The following is a 12,147-nucleotide window of genomic DNA, read 5'->3' on the forward strand; positions in this document are numbered from 1 at the left end:
TGAGGGAGTTTGGGTGAAGGAGAGGATTGTGACCTCGGTCAGGAGACTGGGGTGTAGGGAAGGGAAGGGAGTATGGGTGCAGGAGAGGATCCTGGCCTGGGGGAGGGGCTCTAGGAGGAGGTGCAAAGTCTGGGAGGGAACTGGGGAAAAAGGGTGCAGACTGCAGAGGGTTTGGGTGGTGACCTGGGGCAGGGGAATGGGGTATAAGGTCTGGGAGGGTTTGGATAGTCACCTGGGGGAGGGAGTTGGGGTGCAGGAGGGGCTGGAGTGCCAGAGGCAGGCTCTGGCTGGGAGGCCAGCAGTCCTGCAGCACCCCCAAGGCAGGCTGGGCTCCATGCTTGCTGTAGCCCCAGGCTGCTTGAAACTGCAGGCTGCTCCCTCCACATGGCTCTGAGCTCCAGAATGGGGAAGAGGCTTGCGTTGCCCCCATCCTCCAGGCCAATTTCTCAGCTCCTATTGGCTGGTTGTTTCCAACCAATAGGAGCTGAGAAATTGGCTGTGGTCAGTTCCTAGTGGCCAGTTGTTTCCAGCCAATAGGAGCTAAGGATTGGGTTGGGGGTGGGGAAATCACATGAAGCCTCCCCGCTCCCTGCGGAGCAGATAGCCACACGGACTGTGCTTTAATAGCAGCGTCTGTGTGCCTGAGGGTGGGGAGGTCTGTGAGCCAGATCTGGTGGCTTGGCAGGCTGGATCCGGTCCCCGGGCCATATTTTGCCCAGCCCTAGTGTACTGTGTAGATAGAGGAATCCTTTCCGCTTGAAATGTATAGGGCCATTCAGGAAGAGAAAGCCAGTGACCATGGTGCTGTCAAAATGAAACAGCACCAGGTAGATCCTTTTAAGGGAAGGTGGGAACAGCAAATTGGAAAAGGATTAGATCTAATGGAGAAGGGCAAATTTGGGAGGGAAAAGGGAAGGTAAGAGTTAATAGGATTTGGATATCATTAAGATCAGCAGGCCCCAATTTTATATTTTAAAATATCTATCTAATTCCAGAAAACATGCCTTTCAAAAGAGTTACCAGTCTTAAAATTCTAGTTTCAAGCTGGAGAACCTAGCAACAAATAAACCAGGGATCATGACATGGGTGAAGCTTTGAAATAGGTGCAGGTTGAACCTCCCTAAACTGGGGCTCTGCCAGCCCATGGATGATCCTGAATCAGAGGGCCCCGCTGCAGGGGGTCCTACAGTGCAGCCAGGAACCCCATGTCAGCGAGTGGGGTGGTGATGTGGCTTGCTGGAAGACAGTGGGGCCAGCTGGAAGCGGAGCCAGCAGCAGGCGACGAGGGCCAATGGCAGGGGATCTCCCCTAGTCTGGCAAATTCCCTTGTTTGGGACTGGTCAGGGTTAGAAAGGTCCAACCTGTATATAAATGCATTTTGTTTCATTCCTGACTATACTTGGGAGTGCTGCACTTCCAAAGCTACTACAATGCCATTGGTAAATACTACACTACTAACACACTCTGTAAGCAAGGAAATATGAAAGGATCTTTGGGTTTCCAGCAGGGAATAAACTGACAGCAAATCAGCTGTCCGTGTGCAATGTTTAATCATGGTGGTTCTATACTTGTTTTATATAATGAACTCAGTATGACCATTGCAGACCACCTGTGTACTTCAGAACACAGCTACCCACCTCCTGAGTGACACTATCCTGTAGCATCACAAGGCTTCAGTTCTTTCACTGGCTTCCAGTTGGCTTCTGGATGCCATTCAAAATGCTGGTCACCATGTTTAAATGGTGTGGATCTTAGCCCACAAAACCCAAGCAGAGTGGTCTTCAAAACACAGTGTAAGATGTACTTGCTGAGTTTAGCACTTGGTTGCACTTTGCTTAGGTTGTTGTTTGGGGCATTTTGGGTTATATATTAAGGTTACTACAATGGCAGAAGTCTCAGTGCTACCCATTGTGGAGATCATTGTATCGACATGTCCCAATGCTTGGATGCCCAGGCAATCAATGCTGTAAAAGTTATCATAATGAATGTGATGGTCCAAACCTGCAGGTTCTTCTTCTTACCTGGATTTTACCAGTCCTGAAGTCCGAGAATGGTACGCAGATCAGTTTGCCTTCAGGTCATATAAGGTTTGTGTTTCTTCTCTTTGGATCCTACCAAGTACATCAAAAACCTGGAATTGGGGAAGAGATAGTCAGAGGAGATAAACTACTAGATAAGTAATCTGGTGGGACTTTGTATTTGTAGATGGTCATTAGCCATAGAGGCAAATCTCCTGAATATAGTGACAACCATATAGACTTCAGAACGAGCCTCACTGGGGTCTTTTTGACACTAAGAAAAATGGGAGCCTATTTCACCATTGATGTAATTCCCCCAGTGATAGTAATAGTGGAGACATTGGTGTGGACAGAGAGAAGGTATTTTACCACCCTGTTATTTATTGCAGCTGCCTCATTAGGAGTCCACAGAAGAAACAATGTGAGAGTACTGCCTTAGAGGAACTCACAGTTGCTCTCACATCATCTTCCATCACAATGAGTCCTTTTAAGTGAAGGAGAATAGTATGAAACTACCAGCTGTTCATAACCTATAGTCACATCACTCCCAGCCCCTTCTAGGCTGTATTCAGTATTGAAGGTGTGTATCACAGAACCACTGCCCCCAGCTTCTGATGATTTTTTTTTTTGTCTTGGAACCCAGATTTGCTGGTAATTCACGCTCTTATGGCCCCTCACTTCATGCCCTAAGACAACTTTTTCTCCCCATTCTCTTTTTCCTGTCCTTGTATGCAGTTTTCCTCTGAGCTTTATAATATTTTTAAATTCTCATATGAATTTTTATGCTTCCTTGCCGCCTCCTCACCGCCGCTCATGAGAAGGCACTATTCTGCTTGCTGTGAGACTTGGGCATCTATTGGTTGCACATGTAGACTTGGCTCACAGAGCGATTTCAGCGGAATGCTGTGAGAGCTGAAAAGGTTAAATAAGCTTGTGGACTGCAACCCTGTACACACCTAAGCCGCTCCCGTGACCGGATGAGTTAGGGGCTGTCAGGAGAGAAGAGTGGGAAGTCAGGCAGCATTCAAGAAGTCACCCTTAGCTTTACATGTAGCCCTGGGAGCATATTTGCAGTGCCACTGTTCTGTTGCTTCTCTTCCTGTGCATTTCCTACACTAGCACCCCCCTTCACTACAGTTTGGGTACTACAGCATTAACATAGTGACCTAAATGTATCCTAAATGCTATTTTGTTTCATAGGGTTCTACTGACATCTTGTTTGTATGGAATGATATGAATGAGCCTTCAGTCTTCAAAGGGGCAGAACTAACCATGCAGAGAGATGCTGTTCACCATGGCAACTGGGAGCACCGGGAGGTTCACAATCTCTATGGTTTTTACCAGGTAGGATACCTGAAGAGAAAAATCAACTGCCATAAATATTCTGTCCTTCATGATTATGGTTATTTGTATTGTGGTTACCCCGTTGAGGCCCAGTTATTCTAGGTGCCAGTATGTTGGAATCAGTTTCTTTCTGATAAATCAGACCTAGGACAGGGATACCACTCATGCCTGTCTTTCTACTGCAACAGTGTAATGACATCAATCCATTACATATGTAATGTTAGTATTTCTTTTTTTACCCTTTGTTCTAGTGTCTTCCAACAAACTGTGGATACTTTACTACTAATAATTACTATTCTTTCTAGACATACTTCTCATGGTTCCTGCCTTTAATTGGCCAAAAAGGGAGTGTAATATATAGTCACTAGTTAGGTTATCTCCTTGTTATCCTCTTGCTTTTAGCAAATGGCAACTGCAGAAGGACTCATCAAACGCTCTGAGGGACAGAAGAGGCCATTTGTCCTCACGCGCTCTTTCTTTGCTGGATCACAGAAATATGGTAAGCATGAACAAGCTTCATGAAATCATAAAACAGTGATGATTTTCTGTAATGCTTTTGAATTTAATTATTTACACTAGACCTGGTACTAGGGCTGTCAAATGATTAAACATAATTACAATCATAAGATTAAAAAATAATTGCAATTAATCTAATTTCAATCCCACAGTTAAACAATAAAAGAATACCAATTTAAATTCAACATAGAAGCATGTCTTCTATAGAGTGGCTGAAGAATGAAGGGGATATATGAATACTTGGCATACTTGATGCATAAATACCTTGCAACTGTGTCTGCAACAGTGCCATATGAACACCTAGTCTCACTTTCAGGTGATACTGTAAATAAGACAAAGGTAGCATTATCTCCTGTAAAGCTAAACAAACTTGTTTGTCTTAGTGAGTAGTTGAACAAGATATAGGACTGAGTGGACTTGTAGGTTATAAAAAAGTCCTATACAGGCAGTCCCCGGGTTACGTACAAGATAGGGACTGTAGGTTTGTTCTTAAGTTGAATCTGTATGTAAGTCGGAACTGGCGTCCAGATTCAGACACTGCTGAAACTGACCGCCAATTCTGACTTACATACACAATCAACTTAAGAACCCCAGGCGTCCCCAAGTCAGCTGCTGCTGAAACTGATCAGCAGCTGATTCCAGGAAGCCCGGGGCAGAGCAACTCTGCCTGGGGCTTCCTGTTGTCAGCGCTGGTCAGTTTCAGCAGAAGCTGACTTGGGGACGCCTGGGGCAGAGCAGCTGGGGTGCTACTGGACCAACCCAGCAGCACCCCATCTGCTCTGCCCCAGACGTCCTGATTCAGCCGCTGCTGAAACTGACCAGCAGCGGCTGAATCAGGACCTGGGGCAGAGCAGCTGGGGTACTGCCGGGTTGGTCCAGTAGTGCCCACGGGCGCTGCAGGACCAATCGGCAGCGCCCCAGCTGCTCTGCCCCAGAGTCCAAAACAAAAGCCTGGTCTGCTGGGGGGGGGAGCACACTAGCTGCGCCCCCCCCCCCCCAGCAGACCAGGGACACGGGGAGCAGAGCCGCAGCGGCAACGGGGTGCCGCGCCTCTGAGGCTTTGCTCTGGCAAAGCCTCAGAGGCGAGGGACCCCGCCATGGCTGCGGCTTCAGTCTGGGTGCCTGTGGTCTGCTGGGGACGGTCCCCAGCAGACCACAGGCACCCGGACTGAAGCCGCAGCCGCGGGGGGTCCCCAGCAGACCACAGGCACCCGGACTGAAGCGGCAACCGCGGGGGGGTCCCGCGCCTCTGAGGCTTTGCCAGAGAAAAGCCTCAGAGGTGCGGGGAACCGCCGCTGCTGCCGCTTCAGTCAAAGCGGCAGCAGCGGCGGTTCCCCGCGCCTCTGAGGCTTTGCTCTGGCAAAGCCTCAGAGGCGCGGGACCCCCCCGCGGCTGCGGCTTCAGTCCGGGTGTCTGTGGTCTGCTGGGGACCGTCCCCAGCAGACCACAGGCACCGGGTCTCAAGGGGCAGCAGCAGCGGTTCCCGCGCTTCTGAGGCTTTGCTCTGGCAAAGCCTCAGAAGCGCGGGAACCCGCCCGGTGCCCCTGGTCTGCTGGAGACGGTCTCCAGCAGACCAGGGGCACCGGAGCAGCTTACGAACAGGGCTTTCTCGCCCCGACTTCCGGGGCGAGAAAGCTCCGTTCGTAAGTGCGGATCCGACGTAAGTCGGATCCGCGTAAGTCGGGGACTGCCTGTATTGTTTTGCATGCAGGTATGTAAAATATTCTACATGTTAGTAGCACTTACACTATAATGATACTGCATTATGGCATTTGTAGGAAATTAATTGAAACATATTATTTCTTCATATTTGTAATAAAAAGACTTAATTGAGCACTGTACATTTTGTATTCTGTGTTGTAATTGAAATCAATATATTTGAAAATGTAGAAGAAAATCCAAAATAGTCATAATACATTTAAATTGGTATTCTGTTATTGTTTAATAGTGTGGTTAAAACTGTGATTAATCACAACTGTTTTTTTAATCTTGTTAATTTGTTGTGCATTAATTACTCATGTTAATTGTGATTTATTGACTAACCTCCTTGGTACCTCAGCACTAATAAACACAGAAATACTCTGTCTACACTATGATGGCAGACTAGATGTATATTTGTTCAGTAATGTGAGTGAGTTTAAAAACTGTCCAAGGCCATACACAAATCAGGCAGATTACTTTAAGTGAATCTATTAGCTTGGCTCTTTCTTTTCCCTTTATCTTTAATTGCAAATATAAATTGACCTGGGAGCCTGAATTCAGTGTATAAACTTGAAAACATGCTGTTGGTGTTTCTAGGTGCTGTATGGACAGGAGACAATGTAGCAAAGTGGAGTTACTTAAAAATCTCCATTCCAATGTTGCTTACAATCAGCATTGCAGGAATTTCATTCTGTGGAGGTAAGGAGTTCAACTAGAATTGTTCCCTAAATGTAGGCCATCAGACTTGCTGAGTTTATTTCTTAAAATAGATTTAAACAAACAGCCACCAGAACAACCCACTTCTTTCCCACATTCTAGTGTGTTTCAAAACAGTTTCCTCTCTGTAGTCCAGTTAAAGATCCCAGTAGCATTCTCTCCTTCCTTTGGCATAGTCATCTTTGGTAGCATGAGAGTCCTTTGCACTGACAGCTTGGAATCATCTTCCACTAGCATCCATATAATTTCCCACTGTGACAAGGAAAACCACTCTCTGTGTCTTTAAAAGTTCTCAACCCATTTCATCAATAGATGAGTCTGATATTTCTTTTCACTTTGTATGGCCAAACAGCTGCCTTTCAGCAGGATAGGATGAGCCATGTTACATTAATGTATTTATAGATTTGGAATGTTTATATGAGAAATTCATGTTTTTCAGAACACTTTCCAAAACAAATTAGCATGTCTCTTTACATTTTAGCTGATGTGGGCGGGTTTATTGGGGATCCAGACCCAGAGCTACTTGTTCGCTGGTATCAGGCTGGTGCATACCAGCCTTTCTTCAGAGGCCACGCCAATATCGACAGCAAACGGCGTGAACCATGGCTATTTGGGGATGAGAACACACGGCTCATCAGGGAGGCCATTAAAGAGCGATACACCCTTCTGCCCTACTTGTATTCACTGTTCTACCGGGCACACACTACTGCTGAACCAGTCATGAGGTAGGTAATATAAGGGAATTAATTAAAACCACTTGTATTGCATTTTATATAAAGGCCCTTCTTATGAGCCAGGAAAGGTAGTAATTGTGTCAAAGGATGCATGAGAGGGCAAAGTTAAATTCCTTTCCCTTACTTTTGTGACTTTCAATTTGAATTTTAGAAAATGAATGTATATATAGGAATTGCTTTTAAAAAGAGAACAATTGAGCACATCACTTAAATAAACCATTCCCACATACAGTCTTAAGCCATGTCTAAACTACAGTCTTAAGCCATGTCTAAACTACAAAGATTTTTCGTGGGATTTGCATATCCTCTTTTGAAAAATCTTTGTAGTTTAAATGTAGCCATAGAAAAATACAGTAGACCCCAAGAAGAATGTTACCAATTATTCTCATCTATATCTAAATACTGCCAGTGGATCCCTAAGCAGACCTGAAAGCTTCAAAGCCTGCCTTTTCTCTTTCTAACTGGTCAATGCTTTTTATTCAGAAATTAGGCCAATTGGTTACCTACCTTGCCCAGAGTTCATTTCATATAGATAATTCAAGAGTGAGGTGTTTGCCATTATACATTTCCTATAGTCATTTTTCCTTTCGTAATGTAATATAGACATTAAATTAGTAAAGTAACTTCCATTGTGCTCCTTTCCAATATATAATGAGAGGTCTCAGCGGAGCTGTGTGTAACAGTCATGTCAGTGGAAGATAAATATTGCTAATCTCACTTGTATTTTTGTCTCTTACAGATGGCACTATAATTGCTGTCCTTTTTTTCAAATTCATCTTCACTAGTTGTAATGGAAAACCCCATGTCAAGATAATAACTTGACTTGTAATAGGGCAGAAACTTTTGGATACACCCAATTGTGAACCTGACTTGTGCATGCAGGCACCACAAGAGCCAGTGAGGACATCTGTCTACCCCTTTGCAGTATACAAATGGTCCATTTGTGTACACACTTGCAGCACCTGTCCATTCCTGGGCTTCTACCTTTCTAAAAATCAGGCCCCTATTTTGACTATATATAATAATAAATACTGTCGTGGTGATAGCAAGTCATTGGGGCATGTTCAGAAACTAAAAAGAGCCATGGAATTTTCTTCCGTGTTTTACAGGGACAAACACAGTAAAAAATCTGCCTCGTTAGCAAGCCAATAAACAGTGGAGTTGCAGAATTCAACAGGTCAAGCAGAGATTGTTTGTGTGGGGACCCACAGAATTGCTCCCATTCTTGTCTCTAACAAGAAAGAGCTATTGTTATCATAACACTTGGTATTATAAATAAGCAAGGGAGGGTCTGGGCGTGACCAGTGATTAGCGTACCACATTACTATTCAATACAACTTAATCAGGTTTCTCAGTCCCTGATAAACAGGACCCAGGGTTGCTGTAGAACCAGTATAGTCAGCTACTGAAAGGAAGAGAGATTATCTCCCAGAAACTAGCCAGTAAAGAAGCAATATTGATGGACTCTGAAGGAAAGTCCTGTCCATCTCTCTGCTAGAAGAAAGATTGATGCTATGTGAGTTCATGAGGAAAGGGGGGATTCCCAGGGTTGCAAAGGTCAAAACAGATGCATATGCCAAAAACAGAGAAAAAAAATCACCATACCACAGTTAGGCTACATCTACACTAGCCTGCTTGCAGAAAAGCTTATGAAAATGAAGCTTGGCGTGGACTATCGCTGCACTTCATTTGCATAATTAATGATCAGACGTTTTTGCACAAAAAAGAGCCATGTAGATGGCTATTTTTTTGCACAAAAAACCCTCTAGTGCAAGAACCGTTCTTCCTCAAAAAATGAGGCAAAATGATGTCCCCCAGCTCAAAAATGAGGAAGAACAGCTCTTGCGCAAGAGGGGGTTTATGTGCAAAAAGGAGCTGTCTACACTGTTCTTTTTTGCGCAAAAATGGCTGCTCGTTAATTATGCAAATGAAGCGCAGCGATATTCCACGCCAAGCTTCATTTGCATAAGCTTTTCCGCAAGAATGCTACAATGTAAACGTAGCCTTAGACAGAGCATACACATTTGGTAGCCTAAGGACTGTGATCTGCCTTACAAGATCTTGTGGAGGAGACTGGATTAGGTCAGCTTTCTGCTCGCAAGTAGACAGCACTGGGAAGGGCTTTAACTCTTGTTCATCGTGGAATTGTAATGATTGTATAAGAAGAGGCATTTAAGGACACAGATAAGAAATCTGTCCAATCTTCCTTGGTGGAATGGCAGTAGTTACAAAATAGGCCTTGTAGAAGAGTGGGAATGTTGAAGCTGGCAGAGGGCCCAGAGACTCCAGCTAAGACAGAGAGCAGGCCAATGAGAAAGATGACACTGACAAGACTCCCCTGTTTTCCACAGGCCTCTCTGGGTTGAGTTCCCCAAGGAACAAGAAACTTTTGGTGTGGAAGACGAATACATGCTAGGTAAGTAGACAATTTCCCAAATCCAAACATCAGCTGGTGTCTGCTATTATAGTAGCAAAAAGTATGAAAACCCCTGACAAGATGTTTAAAAGTGAATGATTTTGGGTCCCCTGCCCAGCTTGAGACATTTTAAGAATCCTGATTTCCAGAGGGTGAATGATCAACATTTTTGAAAATTTTTAAAAAGTAGAGCTGTTGATTACTAACTGTTAGCACATGCAGTTAACTCAAAAATTAATTGCAGTTTCAATTGCACTGTTAAACAATAGAATACCAATTGATTGCAAATATTTGCATTGTAACAATGATAAACAAAATAAATATTTTTCAAGTCACCTTATCCAAGTATTGTGGTGCAATCTCTTTATCATGAAAATGCAGCTTTACAAATGTAGATATTTTGTGTGTGATATAACTGCACAAAACAAAACAATGTAAAACTCTAGAGCAGGGGTGGGCAAGATTCCTCTCGCAGGTGGAATCTGGACCACTAAGCCACCAGATCTGGCCCATGGACCACCCTGCTGGGACCTTGAGTCAAACAGCAGCCACTGTTTTAAGCACAAGGCTGCTCCGTGTGCCTCTTTGCTCTAGAAGGGGAGGGAGGGTTCATGTGATCTCCCTACCCCCAGCCAATCTCTTAGCTCCTATTGGACTAAAACAACCAGTCGATTAGGAGCTGAGAGATTGGCCTTGGGGACGGGGGCAGTGCAAGCCTCTTCCCCATCCCAGAGCTGCGTCACATGGAGGGAGCAGCCTGCAGTATTAAGTGATCTGGGACTGCAGCAGGCAGGGAGCCTAGCCTGCCTTGGGGGTGCTGCACAGCTGCTGGCTGGGAAACACTTAGGTAATTGCCTCCCAGCCAAAGCCTTCCTCTGGCACCCCTGCCCTTTCCCCACCCCAGCTCCCTCCCCCAGGTCACAACTCCCTCCCAGACTTTGTACACCCTCCTATACTCCTCCCCCTAAGCCAGAATCCTCTCCTGCACCCAAACACCCTCCAGACCCTGCACCCCATTCCTCTGCTCCAGGTCACTACCCAAACCCTCTGCAGTCTGACCCTTCTCCTAGGTCATAATTCCCTCCCAGACTTTGCACCTCCTCCTAGAGTCCCTCCCCCAGGCCAGAATCCTCTCCTGCACCCATACTCCCTTCCCTTCCCTACACCCCAATCTCCTGACCCAGGTCACAATCCTCTCCTTCACCCAAACTCCCTCTCAGACCTCCCATCATCTCCAGCACCCTGGTCCCTTATCCTATGCGCCCTTCTGCACCTGACGTCCATCTGAGACCCCACACCTCCTCCACAGAAAAGTGCAGCCCTTGACCACTTTCCAAAATCTTGGAGTGGCTCTCCATCAAAAATTATTGCCCACCCCTGCTGGTAGAGCCTACGAGTCCAATCAGTCCTACTTATTATTCAACCAGTCACTAAGACAAACAAATTTGTTTATATTTATGGGAGATAATTGTGTCCGCTTCTTATTTACAATGTTACTAGAAAATGAGAACAAGTATTTGTGTGGCACTTTTGCAGCTTGTATTGCAAGGTATTTACATGTTAGATGTGCTAAACATATTCATATGCCCCTTCATGTTTTGACCAACATTCCAGAGGACATGCTTCCAGAAAGATTTAAATAAATAGTATTCCATTATTGTTTAACAGTATGGTTAATCACATGATTAATCATGATTAATTTTTAATAATGTGACTTAATAGTGATACATATTTTTTTAATCGCTTGACACCCCTACTTGAAAGGTGTGTCATATTGAGGTGAAAAAATTGAGGCACTCATCACTATTAATTGCTCTTGAACATGCTTAGTTCCAGCATATAAAACCCCAACCTTCATCAGGACTTCTACTTCAAATAACTAATTATCCAGAATTGATGGAGGGGTGGCAGTGATTTCTGATGGAATTCACCTTCTCTGTGAATATTAATAAATCATCTCTGACAGAGCTGAGTTACTTCTGGGGATAGAAAATACATCTTAAACAGCAAATTTTTAGCCTTTTGAATATTCCAAGTGTTAAAAGTTTAGAAACTTTTCTCTCACATGCCTTTGTTAGTTATACATGTTGAACACTGCACTCTCCAATCAACCTATTCAATATACTTTTCAGAGCAAGGTGTAAACATTTCCCAAGACGTGCATTTAAAAGGAATTTCTTTGCCAAATGGAATTGCCTTTTTCCTTAATTCTGTTTTTTTTTTGTTTAAATATCAAAAAAATATTAATAGATTTCTCTGCCTCTCCCACTTATGTGTGCAAGCACCTTAACCTGTACGACCCCAGATTTTATCCCTTGTGAAGGGAGGAACATTTTTGTGAGATTACAGTATTAAAATATTGGTAACGCAGTTTTGAATTGTTCTGGTATTTAGCATTGCTTAGTCACAACTCTTAAAATGAGTGCTATTTTCAAAAGCACCTAAAACAAATAAGACACCCCCCCTTACCTAACTACCTAAGGGTATGTCTACACTAGCCCTCTAGATTGATCTAGGGAGGCTAATGAGGGCGACCAGAATTGGAAATCAAGCCTGGGATTTAAATATCCTGCGCTTGATTTGCATGTTCCCAGCCGGTCGCCATTTAGAAAGTGACTAGCCCGAAGTAACTGCCCGCGTCTACACACGGCAGTGAAACGGGATTCCGATTTAAAGCCCCTAATTCAAATTAGCTGGTAAA

The 12,147-nt window shown here is 44.4% G+C and overlaps 1 protein-coding gene across 6 annotated transcripts in view; it reads left to right on the forward strand.

Moving 5' to 3' along the window:
* GANC (glucosidase alpha, neutral C) overlaps nucleotides 1-12,147 on the forward strand; it is a 50,901-nt gene that overhangs the window by 25,715 nt on the left and 13,039 nt on the right. For 5 of the 6 annotated variants that reach the window (XM_075927214.1, XM_075927217.1, XM_075927213.1 and 2 more), the window contains 6 exons: nucleotides 2,008-2,087; nucleotides 3,219-3,362; nucleotides 3,765-3,861; nucleotides 6,177-6,278; nucleotides 6,778-7,021; nucleotides 9,382-9,446. In XM_075927214.1, coding sequence (XP_075783329.1) covers nucleotides 2,008-2,087; nucleotides 3,219-3,362; nucleotides 3,765-3,861; nucleotides 6,177-6,278; nucleotides 6,778-7,021; nucleotides 9,382-9,446 — 732 coding nt within the window. Of the gene's footprint in view, nucleotides 1-2,007; nucleotides 2,088-2,407; nucleotides 2,597-3,218; nucleotides 3,363-3,764; nucleotides 3,862-6,176; nucleotides 6,279-6,777; nucleotides 7,022-9,381; nucleotides 9,447-12,147 lie in introns of those variants that run through there. The other variant, XM_025188319.2, reaches the window with a different exon arrangement.

Source organism: Pelodiscus sinensis, chromosome 4 (assembly GCF_049634645.1).
Source record: "Pelodiscus sinensis isolate JC-2024 chromosome 4, ASM4963464v1, whole genome shotgun sequence".
Lineage (NCBI taxonomy): Eukaryota > Metazoa > Chordata > Testudines > Trionychidae > Pelodiscus > Pelodiscus sinensis.